This window comes from Polistes fuscatus, unplaced genomic scaffold (assembly GCF_010416935.1).
Source record: "Polistes fuscatus isolate 324 unplaced genomic scaffold, CU_Pfus_HIC Scaffold20, whole genome shotgun sequence".
Lineage (NCBI taxonomy): Eukaryota > Metazoa > Arthropoda > Insecta > Hymenoptera > Vespidae > Polistes > Polistes fuscatus.
Window position 1 is genome coordinate 2,773,383 of NW_025113097.1, and position 20,182 is coordinate 2,793,564.

The 20,182-nt window shown below is 30.7% G+C and overlaps 1 protein-coding gene and 2 long non-coding RNA genes across 8 annotated transcripts; 2 read left to right on the top strand and 1 right to left on the bottom strand.

Moving 5' to 3' along the window:
• Positions 1 to 276: 276 nt before the first annotated feature.
• Positions 277 to 10,056, bottom strand: LOC122517361 (sterol regulatory element-binding protein cleavage-activating protein). 3 transcript variants are annotated; one of them, XM_043635711.1, is made up of 13 exons: positions 9,750 to 10,056; positions 8,493 to 8,672; positions 8,172 to 8,405; positions 7,922 to 8,102; positions 7,711 to 7,856; positions 6,532 to 7,627; positions 6,176 to 6,449; positions 4,759 to 5,819; positions 4,525 to 4,684; positions 4,286 to 4,451; positions 4,071 to 4,210; positions 3,796 to 4,007; positions 277 to 3,722 (listed from the first exon to the last, which is right to left on the bottom strand). In XM_043635711.1, the coding sequence occupies exons 2-13, from the start codon at positions 8,606 to 8,608 to the stop codon at positions 3,543 to 3,545; spliced, it is 3,966 nt and encodes a 1,321-aa protein (XP_043491646.1). In that variant the 5' UTR covers positions 8,609 to 8,672; positions 9,750 to 10,056; the 3' UTR covers positions 277 to 3,542. The 3 variants fall into 3 exon arrangements, with proteins under 3 accessions (XP_043491646.1, XP_043491643.1, XP_043491644.1); XM_043635708.1 differs by having other exon boundaries at positions 9,343 to 10,056; XM_043635709.1 differs by lacking the exon at positions 9,750 to 10,056 and adding an exon at positions 8,883 to 9,127.
• Positions 10,057 to 10,363: 307 nt separating this feature from the next.
• On the top strand, positions 10,364 to 14,680 carry LOC122517362. 4 transcript variants are annotated; one of them, XR_006303816.1, is made up of 4 exons: positions 10,364 to 10,448; positions 14,007 to 14,159; positions 14,302 to 14,539; positions 14,639 to 14,680. It is a non-coding gene; the product is annotated as an uncharacterized LOC122517362 (long non-coding RNA). The 4 variants fall into 4 exon arrangements; XR_006303815.1 differs by lacking the exon at positions 10,364 to 10,448 and adding an exon at positions 13,023 to 13,265; XR_006303814.1 differs by lacking the exon at positions 10,364 to 10,448 and adding an exon at positions 13,764 to 13,884.
• Positions 14,681 to 14,721: 41 nt separating this feature from the next.
• Positions 14,722 to 15,698, top strand: LOC122517396. The gene is made up of 2 exons (XR_006303832.1): positions 14,722 to 15,173; positions 15,307 to 15,698. It is a non-coding gene; the product is annotated as an uncharacterized LOC122517396 (long non-coding RNA).
• Positions 15,699 to 20,182: the final 4,484 nt, after the last annotated feature.

A 20,182-nucleotide genomic window follows, 5' to 3' on the forward strand; every position in this document is an offset into this window, starting at 1 on the left:
GAGATACTAACAAGCACGAATTCAAATTGTACAATGAACGTCATTTCTTTCTTAAAAGAGTATCAAAGGATTAACTGGAAAGACAGACAACGTCTGAGTACAGGCTTATAACACGTGCATATGTTCCTTGGTCGATTATTTTTCTTTTTCCAATTTATTCAGTTTTAATTATGAAACATCGTGAAAACAAAACGAAACAAAAAATAAATAAATAATAAAACTGAATCGATAAAAAAAAAAGAAAGAAAAGAATGTAAAAATTCACGCAAAAGGAAATCATTAATTATTCGTGTTTAATCGTCAATGAATAAAATTATCTACGTCGAATTCGATCATTCATATTGGCTAATTGTGCTACGTTTCCTTCATCATTATTACATTTACCGTCTAAGATAATATATAACTAATGTAAATTTAAACGAGATAATTTAACGATGAAATAAATTTTGCTTGTATACAGATTTCCGAATTAGTAAAGTTAAACACAAGAACAAACTGTGAACCTGTCGTTTAATCTAAAAAGCCGCTTATGATATTAAATTAATATTATCGCATATTCTCGTATAATTCAGCACGTGTGGCTAATAATCGCCAAACAGCTTTTTCATTCGACAGAAAGGATAAGAAGAAAAACAAGAAGCTCGTATATTGCGCGTTCATTACAAAATTAAAGTTCTTCTTTTCTTTTTGTGTTCGTTTGTTAAATTTGTTTTTATTAAGAACGATAGTTAATTATGCGTTAATTATGCGTTTAATTAATTTAATAATAAATACAAAAAAATTACGCGTGATCGTTAGCCAGCCAACGGTGTAGTCGTTATTCTATTATTTTTTGTTTCTTTTTTTTTTTTTCTTCTTTTCTTCTTTTTCTATTTACTTTTCGTATCTCATTTAGTTTATCATTTTCTATCACATGTCGAGCACAACATTGCTTATTTTAAACGACGTACGTACAACTTTGGTTAAGAAAAATATATAACTCTAACTATAAGCGAACGATGATCTTTTTCGCTTCGTGAGATGCGCTATTCGCTTCTCCTCAAATAGGATATCAGAAAATAAAAGATTTGTCTTAAGCATATATATAAACTGTCACAATATATAGTACATACATTCAGTCTAAAGGCAATTATCATTGTTTCATGGTTGATCTAATGCTTCCTCCTTTTTTCTTTTTTTTTTCATTCGCAAGAAATGCATGTATATAATTTGTCTCACAACGTAACGTATTGTTCCACTCGTTTCTTTCCTCTTACATTCTCGACATTTTAGCAACATACGTTAAGAAGATATATGTAAAATATAAAATCCAAGTGATGAAACTCGATGCGATGTATCTTTTCGTACAACTAATTTTTCTTTTTTTTTTTCCTTTCTTTTTTCTTTGTTCCGTTAATTGAAGTATTAATCTCTTCGGTACTATCGTTAATTTCAGTCAACAGAGCAACCGAATGAATTAATACAGCCGATCGTTGACTTTATTTTTTATTTTCTGCAGCATAAATATAAAATTACCAAAAAGCCGAGTTTTTACATACTTTTATTTCAATATAAAATGCATATTGCTATATATAAATTTTAATACAAAACAAACTTTTGTCTTTCGTTTAAATTTCATTACAATCAAATATTATTATTTTGTTACGCGATAGCCGAACAAGCAAACGTACCAAAGAGATTAATTGACACAGTTATTTTTTTCTTTTGCAAATTTGAATAATAGCATAAAATTCGAAATCCATACTTTACTAGTTTCCTTATAAAATATGATTTTCGTATAATCTAATTTGGCAATTAGAAAAATATAGGTCGTTAAAGTTTCCTATCAGTATGATCTGAATCATTTTTTTAAATAGAGCATGCTATAGCAATCTTGATCGGTTTATAGCCGATTTCAAAAAATCTTTCCTCAATTAGACATTCCTTTGCCTACGTAGTACGTATTGCAACTGTGTGTATGTATTAATATTATAATGTATTCTACATTACACAAGTAATAATTAAAACATAATAATGAAAATTTTCTTTCTTTTTTCTTCTCTTTTTTTGGATATAACAACACCTTCGTACTGCGTAACAAAAGATTGAGATCAACTCTTTTACTTCGCATTCTCTTTCTTTTTTTTTTTTTATATATATATACATATATATATCAAGTGGTCCAATAATTATAAAACAAAAAATAATATAAATATATAAGATGATAAATTACCACTGGTAATACTTATTGGATCAATCGATATATATATAAATATATATAAATATATGATATACATCTAATTCTATTGTAGTGAATATATATGAATGAATATTACAATGACGGATGCGAAGGCACTTGTATTAGTAAAAATAAAACATCGTGCATACAGAAATTTGATTGCATTAATGAAAATAAGAAAAATGTTAACATCGCATGTCTTTTTAATAAATTGCATTGTAAAAAATTTAATGCATAGATAGTCCTCGAGCTAATGCATGAATGAAAGTGAACGGATATTTGAAATCGGATATTTATGAAATTACATTTGGAATAAAAAGTACAAATATTTTATGTATTATGGAATATTATTAAATACATATCCATAAGAGAAAATTATGCAATGAAAGTTTCAAATCATTGCTAAAGGACTGTCTATACATTTATCTAATGTTTTATCTTATATTTATCTTCATGATAATTTAAATTGTAGGTGTGTGTGTATATATATGCATATATTGTTATCGATTTTCAACAATTAATATAAAATTTCTCAATTTCTTAATTGTTTTTGTAAACATTTTGCAAATTTATGGAAGCTTAACAAGAAACGATAATATTAGTTTACTTCCATATTCTTCCATATTATTTTATCAACATATTCGATGCAGAAACTCTAAATTTTTGTTTTGAACTTAAAATGGACTCAGAGAGCCAATAATTTTCGATAGATATAATGTTTTATATCACAAGTATTAATAATAACGATAGCTTAAAAATGTTATGTCTTAATAAAAATAATTACATATATAGTATGCTAATGCAAATAGTACTTATTGTTAGACTCATAGTACTAAATTCAAAAAGAAACTAGTATATTACTCAATGAGAAAAAGTATTTCCCTAAAGACTTTTCTAAAAATAAATAAATAGAAGAATATCGGAAGCAGCTTATTATCCGAAGAATTCGTGACATTTCAAAAATCTTTAACGTTAATCTTTTAATAAGCAGCCTTTTTATACAAATTAATAATAGATTTTACTATTTCCATACTTGTGTAATAGTTACGATAATTTAAAAAATAATAAATTACTGTTATATCGTAAAATATCTCAAACAAAATATCCTACTCAAGGACAATGTGATATCGAAAGATGTAAGATTTTAAAAAATAATAGATGAACCCTTAGCTTAATCGAAGGTTTACAACACGTCGAATGTAAAAATCATTATCCCTGTAGAATTATTGTAAGCTTACACGGAACTTTATACTCGAGTATCTTATAATATTTATAATCGAAGGTAAACGTAAAATAAAGCTATTTACATGTGCATACATAAGATTTAATCTAATTTATCAGAGACCAACGGAAATCTGACGATTCTTAACTGTCGGCCAAAATCACAAACGACACTATCCTTTAAAGTTATCATTTGCTTTACAAACATACAACTTTCCTTATGACCCAATCTTACTTCGCGAATTGGTTCGCCAGTTCTCACATCCCATACTACTAATGATCCCTGAAATATTTATTATCAAATCTTGTACTATTATATGTAGATATTATTATAATAAAATTCGTTTGTTACATACCTGGCTACTGGCGATGAGCAAATGATGCGTTAACATAACTATTTGTAAGCTATAAGCTGCTTTATGTGCAGGAAGAGCATGTAATAAATGGCCTTGAAACCGTTCCCAAACGCACAACTTTTCATCGGTTCCAATACTTATTACATACGATACTGAACATGTAATAGCTGCCACAGCACCATCATGTGCTTGTATACTATACATGCAAGTTCCTGGAAAACAATATTTTATTGATACTTTCTTACTATTTATGCTATTCTATGATATTAGTTTACCAGTTAAAAGATCCCAGACACATAGTAAACCATCTTGAGATCCACTAGCGCATGTCATGGGACTAATTCTGTCCACAAATAGGCAAGATATTGGACCACAATGCCCATGAAGAGTATACAATGCTAACTGGTCTTCTAACCTGAAGATATAATATAAAAATATTAAAAACACACGCACGCACACATAAATATTTGATATTCTGTATCAAACATACCTGTACACTTTCAGGGTGTGATCTTGGCTACCTGTTAAGACACGGCCTCCTTCACAATCTAAAACTGTTATAGCCTGTTGATGTGCTCTATGCGAGCCAATTTTCACACAACGAATGATGTTATTGATATCCATAGGTGATCCAGCACTGCCGGTACGAACATGTGCTATAACATATCATGAATAATATAAGAAGAAAAATAAATTACAATAATAAATAATTACTTCTTCTATACATACTTCTTCTGTAAGATGTAAATCCCCAGTCGATTTGTTGTCCTTCGCTATAACTTTCAAGATGTAAGAAATCTATGGAACCATTTAACTTAGCAGCCACTACTCTGCTACCTATAAGTTTAATCGCAGAAATCCCAAAGCCAGTATCATCATCAAACAAACACTACAATAATATTAAAAATGTCGGTAATTATATGTATAGTATGTATATAAAAATGTATAATTTTTAAAACTTACTTTAAATCTTCCAGTTGTACCTTCCCAAAATTCTAAACTACCATTAGAGCATCCTACGACAATTAAATTTTCTTGATAGTCCATGCACCAAATTGGTGAAATGCCTTGAGACATTTGCAATGGTTTTTCTGTGTTTAACAGAATTGCACCATTTACTGAACTATTTGATTTTCTACATGCATTTAACTCATCCTGATTTTCAGATTTTTGCATTTCATCTATGGTCCTATTATGTTCAACTAAGAGATTTTTATATTTATCACCAAAATCATAGCCTTGTTCATAATTCGTTTGCACCAACGAATGATTCATAGAAGAAAAGCTAATATTAATTGTATGTTTTAGATCAGGTAAATTATAAGCATTATCCAAATTTCTACGCAAACATTTATGTTTTTCAGTACTTAATTCATTTATTTGATAATCATTATCTAAATTATTGCCCATTGAATGTCTTTTGTTGATATTTCCATAATTTACTCGTTGAGTATAACAAGGCCCTGGTGATGATTGTCTATGATACATTGATGGATGTGGTGTAGAGTATAAATTTTGTGAATTGATATTCTCTGTCTCACCCCTGGACGGTGGTGAACCACTTCCATAATCGGACATAAATTCTTCTGTATCTTGTGTTACTTGATTTGTATTTTTTTGAGGTGTACCAAAGAATTGCATTCTGTCAATGTGAGCAATCTGATCACCAGAAATTGAATCCCATACTCTTATATGTCCAGCCAAGCAAGTGCTTGCAATGGTATTACCATCTGTAGCAATACATTCGACTTCTTGCGTGTGACCTTCTAGAACTAAGGGCACTGCTTCTAAGACTAGTTGGGTCACTGAGTCATGTGTTTTTTCTTGTTGATACCAACTAGCTCTCCATTCAGCATAATTTCTCGAGCAAATACAACGATATAAAACTACCATTGTATAAACCACAACGATAATACTGATTAAACAAAGCAAAGTTGTTAAAAATATTTCCATAGGACTCGATGGTACAAAGGGTGCATCTGTATTAAATCCACGTCCTTCGGATCTTGTTGGTATTTCCATATCTAGAAAATAATTCAAATATTTTACTGGTAAGAACATTATGAATTTAATTTTCTAGAGTGTATTATTTCTATGTGATATGGTGTACACTTAAGAATCGAATAATCGAATGATAAAATATAATATTTTCATATGCAACGAAATACAAAAATTCAACACGTAATTTAAAAATATCAAGTAACGTCATACTAAACTAAAAATATTTGTGATATCGGATTGTTATACGTCAATAAATTTATTAAAAGATTATCCTTGTATATATAATATACTATATTAATTTACTATAGTAAATAATGTATATATATATAAATCAAATGATTCATCTTGAATGTTATCATTCAAGGAAATATTTACAAACCTGAAAAGTCCAAGGGGTCAAGAGCAGCTGTAGCAAAACTTTGCCATTGAAACTGTTGTACATCATTTGGATTACTGATTTGTCTAACCAATTGTGGACTAACTGCATGAGATAATTTAATTGTTGGAAGTATTGTTATTTGTTCACCAGATATAGACATATTATACATTGAAATAATTGAAGACCAATGATAAAGAGATAAACGATTCCAAGGTGGAAAATCTACGGATCTCAATTTGTTCAACTCATCTGTTACGTTATTAATCAGATCATTCTAAAATAATAAAAGCTTTCAATAATAGCCTGTATTTAATATAAAACAAACTATGATTTTAAAATAGCCTTGAAACACTTACATTGTCATTTATATGGTCTGGAGTAACAGTAGTATGTAATGTATGTATAGGTTTTATTTTATCTAGTCCAATATAATTATTTAACGTTTGCGGTCTATCTATAGTGTACCCATCAAGATCTGTTTCTGTTTTTAATGTATCACTCAAGTGAATAACATGTTCAATTATTCCAGAATTATATATAATCATACTGATCCAGACTACCATCCATACCATAAATGCACGTTGAAATATACGTGTACGTGCCCAAAAATGAACTACTCGTAATCGTTTTGGTAGTTTTGTTAATGTATAAGTATTCTGTGTGTTTGGAGCTATAACATTAGTTGGTCCACTGGTCAAACCATTCAGCCTTGGGTGAGACTTGGAACGAAATATATTAGGCTTTCTATTTGTCATCACAGTTGTGGTAAACTGTTGTTTTCGTGATGTTGGAATGTGTGGTAAATGAAATTTGGAACTTTCTCCAGAAAGTTCAGTGCGTCTGATATCAATTGCAAGAATTGTTGAGAAGAAAACCATTTGAAGGAAGAAGTCACTCAATAATCCAACAATAGCAAAAATACAGAATTCTTGAATGGCAGGTACAAATGTAAACAATCCAATAGTTAAAATAGTAACTTCTGTAAGCAAATTTTTGGTGATCGACCATCCTTCTTTTGACAAACCTTGAGCAACTCGAATTTTTACATCCAAATGGGCTGGAGTACTCACTACACTTTTTGTTAACACTAATACATTTTCTAAACCAACAATGATCACCAAGTATGGAAACACTTCCTTTCCACTTAAACTCAATGTTAAACCGAAAAAGAAACACACACCGACAGTCATAGAAAGAGATGCTACCACTGTAAAACATGCACTAAATGCCATTCCAATCTTTGATTTAATAAGTTCTATTTTGCGCACAGAAAAATAAATGTAAAAGAACAATACTAAGAAAGTCATCATTAAGGGAAAAAAGTCACTATAATTAAATTCTCCAGGATAAAAAATATGTAGCGCATCATCTATCACGGTATCTGTAATATTATCTCCAGATTGATGAAGACGATAGTAGCTTTTTAATCGACGATTTAATCCTTTTATAAATCTAAAAACACATATCAATGAAAAGTTAGAAAGCCATCTTAATAGTTTCTTATTGTATTGAAAGAATGTTGTTTGCGTACTTACTCGATATCATATTCCTTTAAATAAATAGTTACTGAATATTGTAAGATTCTTTGTCTTACACGTACAGGATATCGCTTAATTCCAGTTTCTTTTAGATTCATGCCAAACATTACTTCCGCTAAACTAATCTTACCCTTTTGTAAATTCTATGAAGAAAGAAAATATAATATAGTAGAATTAAGATCAATAACAATTTTTAATCCGATCATACCTGATATGAAAATATTGTCCCAATAAGATTAGTATCTTGTGAAAATAATTCGATACTTTGCTGCCATAAGTTTGCAGGAGAGAGTACTAGGCAATTGTATTCTGGTAAAATCTCTGGTTTCTTTCCGTTTCTCTTTTTAGCAGCTTCTATATGCAAACAAACTTGGCCAAGTGTTTTTAAGCTGCGAATATAATTTTAATATGAAGATCTTTAAAAATTTTTTTTATCCAAGTTAATACATGAAACTTACGTTTCTGGGTGCTGATAATTTTGTATTATTTCCAAAAGATTGAATATTTCGTATAAAGGTCCCCTAAAAGCATCCATTAATGACAAATCTTCTGCCCACGGAACCACTCCAATTCTTAGAACAACCTGTTGAACGTATAAAGCTGATTTTTCTGTCGCATTTGTAGATTCAACTGTACGATTAAGTATCATTCTTGGTGCATTTCCTGGCATCGGTAAGTTTACTAATGGGTAACTGCAATTGAAAAAATGATTACATTTTACATTGTATACTTTCATGAAAGGAAAACTAAAATGTACAATTAAATAAAATACAACAGACCAAAAAAGTAATATAATTGATATTGCCAAAGAGATAACTGGGATGGGATGCGAAGAACAGAATAGGCCATGGGCATAATACAGCCCTGCCACTCTATCTGGCAAACTACGGGACATTTCACCTCAAGTCTGTCCCATCAACATTTTTTTGTCCTATACTAAAGTATCGATTGTTTTTGACCTGTTAACAAATGAAAGAACATATAAATAGCGAAGGAGAAAATAAGATATCATCTAAGCACCTCTCTCACAATACTTGTGGAAATAGCTGTATAGTCAGATAACTGTAAGCATCATTGCTAGCATGACATCTAACGACCGAAAAAGGGAAAAAAATTTGATAAAAAAAAAGAAAATAAAGAGAAAAAGAATAGAACAACAACAAGTGTACCACGTGTTTTTCTTCGGCTATCAATGACATTACGCAATTGAAATATCCTCGAGCGCGTATTTTTGGTACGACCGATTCAACGCGCATATTATTATACTTTTTCAAATTTGCGTATCGTTCTTTTTCAATTGCCGTTCGGACTTTAAGCGACCATCGCACGGCGAATGATGCAACACGCAAAAGATAGAGGGAAGTAGAAAGAGAGAGGGAGAACGGGAGGAGAAAGATGCAAAATGAGTGACTAGTAACAGTGAAATAATATATCGATACCGTCCATGAAACATGCGTCGCACATGCGTAGGCCTTATTGCTGTCTTTTTTCTTTTTTCTCTTTCTCTATCCTATCCTTTTCTCCTCTAACTCTCTCCCTCCCTCCCCCACCGCCGAAACTTCTCACTCGCCTATTATTTTTCTCTATAATTCGAGAAATACATTTTAAATAAGAATACGTGACAATAACCTTTTCTCTAATTGATGTCATTCGAAAGATTCACGAAATAACGGTCTCCGTTGCTCTTCTCAAACTCGATGATGTATAATCCTCTTACTCTCGATTTACCAGACGATGATCACTTTGATATTTCGATATATATATCCTTAAATCAAAGTCTCTTCAATGATCTGACGATGTTATTGTTGTTTTTTATATTTTCCTCTCTCTCTCTCTCCCTCTTTTTTCCTTCTATCGCACGATAAAAAAAAAGGCAGAAGGAAAAAGATCGATTTTTGAGGTTATGTGCGAATGTAGTTGACTCGCGTACACGTTTCGTACGTGGTTCGCGGTTAAGAATACACGTAGCGACGACAATCGATCGATCTTTAGAATGAAAGCCGTGCATACGCGAATCGATCTATCTTAATACGCACGTGTTCACGATTTTCACGTCATCCTTGTTTCTTCCTTTCTTGTCATACGATTATCTATCCCTTCCTATTTACGCGCGCTTTGCTTTAGAATAAATAATAAGTATGAGAGTCTCTCAATTGACACGGGCGCGCGCGCGCGCGCTCGCAACTCTAGCATACGACTTATATTGTTTTTTTATATTGTTTTTTTACGATACGCGTGTTGTATGTGGGTTGCTACTGTTGTTGTTGTTGTTGTTGTTGTTGTTGGTTGTTGCTGCTGCTTTTTGCTTGTATAACCGATCAAAGCTATTCTTTAATTTAAGCTTTAGCGATCTTTACAACTCAACTGCGACGACGGTGTACGAACTAAGGTATAAAATTCTTCGAGTGCACTGCCCGATTGGATTTAACCCGCTTGACACGGAGCAGAAAGAAAGAGAAAAAGAAAGAAAGAGAAAGAGAGAGAAAGAGAAAGAAAGAGAGAGAGAGAAAGAGAGAGAGAGAGGGACGTAGTAGATTAATTTATTTTTAAACGTCTAGGACGAGCCTCCGTTTAGCCGCCAATCGCAAGTTCCCGTGCCAGCTACATTACCCCCTCCCCAATGTTGTCGCTATTCTTCCCTCGTGTCTTTACACGTGGTGAAAATAGATGGAAATCAAAATTATAAATGTTCGTGCTTCCGTTCGTGTAGTAGTTACCCATCATTCTCTCTAACGGTACGTTCCACAATGTTGTTTTTTTTTTAACCGTATCGTTAATTTTGCCGAATCTGCGTTAAAAATGTCGCAAAATTCGATAAGACAACCAACCGATTCGGTGTCGTGTGAATGAGTTATAAATTTGTTTTTGACAGTAAAATATGCACATTTTCTGCATAACCGATTGAACAGAACGGAGTTATATTTTTCTGACGATGCATCCCATTTTCTTGTTTTCGTATTTCTTGTTGATATTAATTTTAATAAAAACGATTGCATACTTAAAGACGTCATTATTTGATTGACTGAATCAATAGAATGATTAAATCGAATTATAACAGCTCAATCAATATATTTTTTATTTCAATGAAAAAATATTAATAAAGATAACGCAAATGCGTAAACGAACATTATTTTTGTTTAAATTTACGTCTGCAGATATATATGTCATCGTTATTGAATGTTTAAGTTTTCTCATAAACGTGTTCCTGCGTATAGAATTATTTTGATTTTCTTTATCGTTCAACTTTTGTTATTAGATATTTTTTATCGACCGAAAGACATTTTATTTCATACCCACGATAAATAAATAAATTAATAAGAGTTATTATCAATAATTCAACGAATCGACTCGTTAAGAAGGTAATATCGTAATTTTGAGATTATGCCGACAAAAAGGTTATCTGAGATTATCATCGTAGACGGCCAAATACGATTTTTATACATGTCATCGGTTCATAATTATAATCGACAAAAATTGTGTGATCTAACGTATTTTCTGTTATTGCACGTAATAACTTCTTATTGCAATAATAAATGTGTTTTTATTAACGGAAACGTATAACCAATGTGAAAAACAAAAAAATATGCTTATGTGGGCGTGAACCGTGTTGGATGATAAACGGAGAATAAAAATAAAAGTTTAAACTTTAGTGGATAACCGCTCGTCTTGAACCGAGCTTGACAGAAGAACATTGTCGTTGCTCTTTTCTTTGTCACTCGTCTAGTTGGCTTTTGAACGCTCCATTATCCCGATGATTGATGTATCTAATTGCATCAATTGCGTAATAAATGGAAATTAGGCTGGTGTAATATGGTCAATGCCGAGCAGGGGTCAACCGAGTGCGTGAACGAAGCGGCGTCGATGAAAATGCATTTTGTTATATTACAGAAAAGTTCCTGCCCATTGTTCCTTCCTTTGATTAGTAATTACATTTTTCTTTTATTCTATGTTGATCCACGAAAGTAACGAATATATATATAAGAATTTTCTTTTATTTCATTAATTCAAAATCTATATCTAGCAGAGGAAAAAGTTAACAATTCAAGACCATCCATCATAAAATAGAACGACGCGGAACTCGATTATAGAGAACTCAAAGTTCTCCAGTCATTTCGTGATTTATTGTAGAATAATGGCTGGCTACCCTTGTTCGCGAGTTATGATGCGTTTTACGATTTAAGAGGATCTCCGGTTAGTTTCTTCAAAGAGAGTTAATCGCGCGTAACATCGCCATTTTTCTATTCGGCTCTTCCTTTCACGGATATAATCTTTTAAAAATGAAAAGAATATGTATATATGTATATATAGTTATTCGTTTGGACAGCATGTAAAATAGCTAATGTAATTTTACACGAATAGCCATGACAAGAGAGATGATAGAATTTTCGTCTCTCTTTTTCAAAAGAAAATAAAACGTATACTTTATTAGTTAAACGCTATTAAATTCTTCTATACATAGATATATATATGTATATAATGAATAATAATGAAATGCGAAGATATAAAATAATATTGATGAGGCTAATAGGATATGACGTTATACTACGAAGAAAAAATAAAAGTCATAAAATACGTATTAGTTTTTATTCAATTATTTCCAAGAAGATTACGTAATACGCGAGAGGACGATTTATTCTCGTATTATGTACTTTAGTGATCGAATATTTGTAAAAAATAAAAAAGAAAGAAACAAATAAAAAGGATAAGACGTTATCTTAATACCATTTTTATCTTTTCGTGACGAGGAAAGACAGTTTTTATTGGTGGAAATATTTAAATTACTTTTTTTGAATTATGATTTTGTTTTTTATTTTTGATGAAATGGCCTTGACCGTACATGTCATTGATAAGTTATCTTATTGAATAGTGAATTCGGTACGACGTAAAACTGACCGGCCGACAATCTAGAATTCTACGTGTCTTCTTTCTAGCACAAAAAAGTTGGCATAGAACCGCAACAGCAGAAAAAAATTAATAAGTGCTCTTAATTGCTCATTAATTACTCAATCAAAATCCATATGATTGCTCGCTTTATTAATTATTTATTTAATTAGTTATTAATAATTGAATATACAAAAACGTTTTTTTTCATTTCTAAGCAAAGCAATAAAGTTTTCTATTGTTTTTTGTTTTCAATCAATTGCTCGATTATTAAATAATAATTTGTTTTAAAAATATATTGTACATACTTAAACTTTAACATTTCACTTAAATATCAATAAATATGTGCTTGGAAAGCTCATAAAAAGCATGGCAAAATATTAATGAATGTATCTATCAATATATTTAATATATCTATATATACTGTGAAAGGCATTTAAATGCCACCCTCGAATCAAAATTTTGACGTTTTTCTGATTTCCAATAGGAATCCATATGTTCCGGTATTTTAAATCGTTTCTCGTGACGTCACAAAAATGAAATTTTGGTAATAGGATCGCAGGACGATACAAGAGGTATTCGAAGAGAGTAGGACGTTCTACAACGAGAGCGCTGATTGGTTGAATAGTAGCCACTCAGCTCTTAAGAGACGCCCAGTATCATAGTTATTAGTTAGTTATTAAAAAATTAATTTAATACACTTCCAGACACAAATATTAAACATTTAAGCACTCAGAATACTCTATATACTTTAAAAAATAATATTATTTCATAAAAGTATATAAAAAACCTTCAGAAAATACTTTTTTTATAGTTGATCGTAATGATCTATTAGCCGAGATGTTAGTCACTCATTAAACATTAATTCTATATACTTCTAGAAATCAATTATAAACATTTAAGCACTAGGAATACTCTACAGGCTCCAAAAAATAGTATGATATCATAAAAGTTTATAAAAAATGCATTAGAAATAATAATTTTCTTAAAAAATGTCGTGATATCATTACATATTAACGTAGACTTTAGGCACTCGTTAACGCTTGATTTATTTACTTTTCAAGCATAAATTATATACATTTATATATTTGGCGTATTCTTTAGACTCTAAGAAATATTCTAAATTCATACAAAATAATAAAAACTATCTATTTGCTGAGAAATAAATTACTTAAAGTAATCAACTTTTACCTGTACAATCGCAAAATAAACGTCTATTCGTCATTTTGTCGATGGCGTGATTCAAACTTAGTTTCGCTAAATTCCGCTAGGGACAAAACAACTGTCAATGTACGTACAATACAGGCTATGTGCAGTGTAATGTTTTTAATTTACAAATTTTAAGTGATGCAATAATCGAGTGAATAATATTGTTTATTAATTTTATTTTGTGTTGTATTTTCTTTCTATAGTGATCACCAATTCAGGATGAAAATAGTTAAATTTGTTGGCTTGCAGTGGGCTTGTGTTATGTCTTAACCTAACAATGACAATATTCTACATTAAATTTAAAATACCCATGAATTCTAAACATTCTCTTTATCCAGTTATTATAATAAACAATAGTAAGTAAATTACCAATATTCTGTTCAGTTAAAATAGTTTATCCAGTGAAATGTATACATTATATTATTATTTAACTTATATTATGGGCCTCAGCTTTGCTCTTTAAATTTGTTAAATTTCATATATAAACTTCTTAAGTAGTTTTACAGCAGTATGCCGCTCTACATTTTAAATTCCAACCAAAGACTATTACATACCAAAGAAGAAGTCCCCGTAACACCATGAAATAAATAGATATATATTTCATTTTCTTGAGGCAAACGCAATAAAAATTTGTGTCAACTAATTTCTTCTTCGTAAGGATTCCAAGTGAAATATTATGCGAATAAAGTACAGATGCAATGACAAGATATAATCAAAGCTACAACATGTTTAAAAAGTAAAGACAACAATCTTGTATATGTTAAAAACAAATATTATAATACTCTCTTAAAATATATTTATTCAAAACATTAAAGAACTTATTCTTTCTGCATAGGTGTTCAATCAATTTACTGGAAAAGAGAGCGTATGATTTTCCACTACGATAAGAAGAATTTAACAACACTGTAATCATGAAAGATTTTGGAGGACACCAGTGAAAGTGTTCCGTTCTCACACTGGAAAGGAACCATGTACTATAATATTCTATCAAATGAATTGAAGGAGGATTGCATCTTGGTTATTATAAATTTAAAAGACAGATTGGAAATACATTACAGTAGGATATTCCTAACATATATAAAGTATATTGCTAAGCATTGTACTGGGTAATTGAAAACACTATTATACATCGACTGGCAATAAGTTATTTAAAGAAAACTATTCTTTTTAAATAATAGATTGTTAAATCAGGAAGGCCATAGATAAGAAATATTGAAAAAATGTCTTACTTTCACAAAGCTAAAGGAGAAGAAAATAATGCTGACAGAAAATCAAATTCTACTGATCATCAAAGTCTTTTACATGCTTTCTAAGATTTAACTGTACTTGTGCCATATAATTTCTAATAAGGATCATTCAATATATTAAAGGTACGTTCATAGAAAAGAAATACTAAAAACATTTCTAGTATCTTTTCTAATATATACAACAGAGAGGATACTGTAGATTTTTCAATTTTACATGAAATAGTGTAACAAACGAATAATTTAATTTTCTTTGTAGGGTTTTTTTGCGCAATTTCGTAAAAGAAAAAGAGATTAAAGGAATATTCTTATAGCAGAAGATCTGGGTAGAAAAGAAGAAAACTGTATTATCATCAAGAAACATATCACATTATTATACATTGGGCAGCATTACATAATATAAAATGTATTTGTTGTTTCGTTTAACGATTACTACAAAAATCTTCTCTTAAATAATATGTTTATAAATTTAATACTGTGTGTGATTTTATAAATGAAGATATGAAATGAATTATTTATTACATATATCTATAATTTAAAGCGCAGAGAAGTGTTTTAATAGCTCAATAATGTAAAAAATTCATTGTAATTTTTAAGACGATGTCCTACCACGATGGTACATTTAATATTACTAATAAACGTATATTTTTTTAAAATATTCGTGCATTAGCATATTTTATTTACATATATGTAAAGTAGAATATAATTAATTTAAGTATCATTAATGAATCTTTAAAACATTTAAATATTTGGCGAATTTTATAGACTGTTTGGAATAATGTTATATAAAATATCTTATTTAGGTCACTAAAGAGAAATATTAATATTTTAATTTTTGGTGAAGCAATATTATTATTTATATTCTCTACCTTTTTGTAAATTAATAGAACTAATATTATAGAAGACTATAAATAATATTTAATAGCTTAGAAAACTTTTAATTATTGTATCTATCAATATATTTAATTTATCTATATATACTGTGAAAGACATTTAAATGCCATCCTCGAATCAAAATTTTGACGTTTTTCTGATTTCCAATGGAAATCCATATGTTCCGGTAGTTTAAATCGTTTTCCTCCCGTCGCAAAAATGAAAGAATTGTAAAAGGAACACATGACGATACAAGAGGTATCAGTAGGTGGCTTTACTTACCGACCGAAAAGATCTGATGGTAACTTACCATCAAGACTTTCCGACCGTTGAAAAACGATGGCCTCTTACCGACAGTGAAGATCCGATGGTAACTTACCAATCGAGCTACCGACAGTCGGTAAGATAAAGGTAGAGCACTACTATTACCGATATGGTGCTTAGCCGGCCTGCCACTAAAGTGGCTTTTACGATTATTTTTTTCAGGTCGATGAGCCACTATAGTGGCTCACTCGAGTAGCTTACTTACTCACTGTTTAAATTAAATAATCGTCTTCATAGTCATTCATATTTAAGTGAAATATTAAAGTTCAAGTATATATATATGTACAATATATTTTTAAGAAAAATTATAATTTAACCATTAAGGAATCTTTACGTATAAAACATACGAACTTTTTTTTAAATACGGCTGATTTGAAGTTTTTTCCGTAAAATTAATGTAATATATGTCAGCGTTGCTATCTTTTTTTTCTGTTGATTTTTTTTTCTTTTTTCAATTCTTTTTACAGGAACGATTATATTTTAATAAACCTTCACACTATTTACTCTTTTATTTTTTTTTTTCAATTCTTTTTGCAGGAAAAATTATTCTAATAAACCATTACCACCCTTTTTACCCTTCTATTTTTTCTATCTGTTGCTTTTTAATCCGTCTTTCACGTAGCAACTTATATTACCACCATTGCACGTTTCTTTAATCGCTCTTAAAACTCTATGCGACGATGATGCGACAATGATGGATCGTCTTGTCAAGGTTTGAGCGAGACCAGGAGGACGGAACGAAATTGTGTGTCGGCAGGTTGGAAAAAGGGCGCGTGATAAGTTGTGGGAGTAGTCGTGGCATCGACAGAGAAAAGAGGGCTCGATCAATTTTATCCGTTGGACGTCTTCGCAAATTATTTTCGTGAGCTGTAAAGTCCTTCTTCTTCTTCTTCTTTTTCTTCTTCTTCTTCTTTTTCTTCTTCTTCTTCTTTCGTCGTTATTACTCGATGATTTATTATTATTTCGTCCTTTTTTTCTGTTCTTTTCATTTTTCTTTTTTATTTTTCTTCTCTGCCTTTCTTCCACTCATTTATTCCAGTTGAAACTACTATTTACTAAAAATGAACAGGACCGAGAGAAAAACAATAAAAGAAAAGAAATTAAAAAATACGACGATATTCTCTCTCGCATCGCGATTAATCTTCCGTTTAACGATGAATACTTCTTATTTTTCTTATTTTCCGAGATAAACATTGTAATAATACAGCAACGAAAAGAATTTCGTTGAAAAAGCTTCAGAACAAAAACTTGTTACTGTAATTGTAATTACAGTAATATTTAATTACTATATAATAATAATTATATTATTAAATTAAATATAATTAAATATAAATAATTTAATTAAATATAATAATAATTATATTGTAATTATATTTGTAGTTATATTTGTTAAATTATATTGTAATATATATGTATTATATTGTAATTATAATTATTATTATATTGTAAAATATAATAATCATCGAGAAACTATCTAAACGACTATATATCGACGCGTCTTACTTTACTTTCTTCAATGTAAGATCAAAATTAATAATAACTGACGGTGTGTTGGGAAGTCTGTGAGGAGGAGGAGGGGAGGGGGTGGTTCACGAAGAACTGACAAACATAAGAAAGATCGATGAGAGGTATTGAACGAACGATATTGCATCGAAACTTGGATACGCCGTGGTCGTTCTCATCCAGTTTTAGTTGATTGAGTGGACTTCCAAGTCTTCAACGTTTTTTTTTAAGAACACGACGAAATGGGAGCGTCGATAAAATACCACACAACGGTATATACCATATAAATGATTATTATATTAGTAAAATTCACTATAGTATATAATAAGTGTCATTCAAATTCATATTAAGAAAACTTTGACTTGTTGTTTCTCGATGGAAGAATTTCATCTTTTTCTTCTTCTCCTCTAAAACTTATTATTCCCCACCCCTTCCCCTCTTTCCGACATTATCATTTGCCTCGTATTTTCTCGATAAGAAAAGGAACCCAACCCAATCCGTCCATTGGTTGTTTCTCGAGAGCGACTCTCTCTCTCTTAAAAAGGAGACCTCACGATTTCCCAGTTATTAGGCTTCGATGCACTTTGTCGAGTTAGCTGTCGTCGAGAAGAAAATGTAAATTAGTCTCGAGTCGTGGAAAAAGGGGTGGAGGTAAAGATGGTGAGGGTTGAAGGGGTGGTAAAAAGAGGAAGAAAGAAGGAAAGAGACAGACAGACAGACAGACAGAGTGAGAGCGAGCGAGCGAGTGAGTAACGTGGTCGATAGGGCCGCGTTTAACCCCGTTCGTTGAGTTTTACTTGACTCTAACGTTCGTCCTCTTTTCTCGTTTCGAGTATACAACCAGGAGAGGCTAAAATCGACTCCTCGGCTTATTCCAAATTCAATTACGTACACAATGGGAGTCGATATCGCCGGAAGCATTTATCGGCACGACGAGGGTACCCGTAGCATTAATGAGAATTATGTCAAGGAATGATATCGATTAACGCTTATAAAACCTCGGACGAGGCCGAACACGAGAATGAGTTACCTACCTTGCTTGCTTACTTGCTTGCTTGCTTGATTTTTGAGTACTGCGATTAGATTACTTCAATATTTTCTTTTCCCTTTTTTTTTTTGTTTCTTTTCTTTTCTTCATTTTTTCTAACGCTAAAATAACGCAAAAAGTAGAACTTACCTTTGGTAATTCGTAATTATATTTACGTGTTCGGTATTAGTATACTTCACGATTAATTAAAATACATCGCTTACTATCTTTATTTAATAAATATAATTATTACACATCGTAACATAAGGAATATCGCGTGTTTTTTTTTTTAATTTTCTCTTTTCCGTCGTCATTAATTTATTAATCGTCGTCGTCGTCGTCGTCTTCGTCGTCGATTAACGAAATAGTTCGAATATATATTTCTTTTTTTATAGATTTATATTTTTTTGTATATTCATTTATGTAATATATACGTATATATATATGTATATACATATATACATATATATTTATTTCTTTGTCATCATCATCATATAGAATTCTTCTTTTTTTTTTTCTTTTTTTTCTCTAGAGACAGCACAAACACAGATTATATTACAATATCGTTACAACGGCCAGGACCAGTGTCGTACGTCAGTCGTGTTTGATCCTTTTTTCATTGGCCATTCGAGTTTTCCTCTAACAATAAGAAGAAAATATTCATTCGCGAGATTTATCGAGGTTATCGTTCCTTTCGGATATCGCAATTCCGAAAAAACTTCAATAATTCGTCCCAAATATAATGTATACGTGCACGCAAATCCTATCGCATTCTTTTTTTTTTATTTTCCTTCCTCCTATAACATTTCTAACAAGCAGATGATTTCTTTCCATTTTTTATTTTATTTTATTTTATTTTATTTTATTTTATTTTTCAGTTTCTTTGAGATTACGGAGAGGTTAGGGGGGCAAGAAAATCACGCTGGCAAGATCGTTTAAATGTTAAATATCATCAATGGGGGGGGAATAATTTTGATCGCCGTTTTGAAAAAGAAGGAAGGAATTTTTTGAACGAAGAAAACATAAATAAATTTCCCTTGCGATCCTGCCATAAGTAAATATTATTCTCAAACAATTTTCCTGTTACGTCGTAATTCAATAATTTCATTGATAACAAACGATCATATATTCGCATGACATTACATATATATATATATATATAATTAATTTGCTTTAAATGCATTTTTGCATTGGCTCGCATCGCTTAAACCAGTGTCGCAAAGTGTCACCTAAAAAGATTGAGTAGTCTCTGGATAAGAATGCGAATATTTTTGTGTTTAAAAATTCAACCTATTGCACCATAAATTGGAAGAAGAAATTTCATAGAAATTTGAACATTGATATTTTTTGTTCTTATTCGGATTGTACTCAATTAGCGCTTAGTTGTTCTTTGCTCGAATGATTTTGT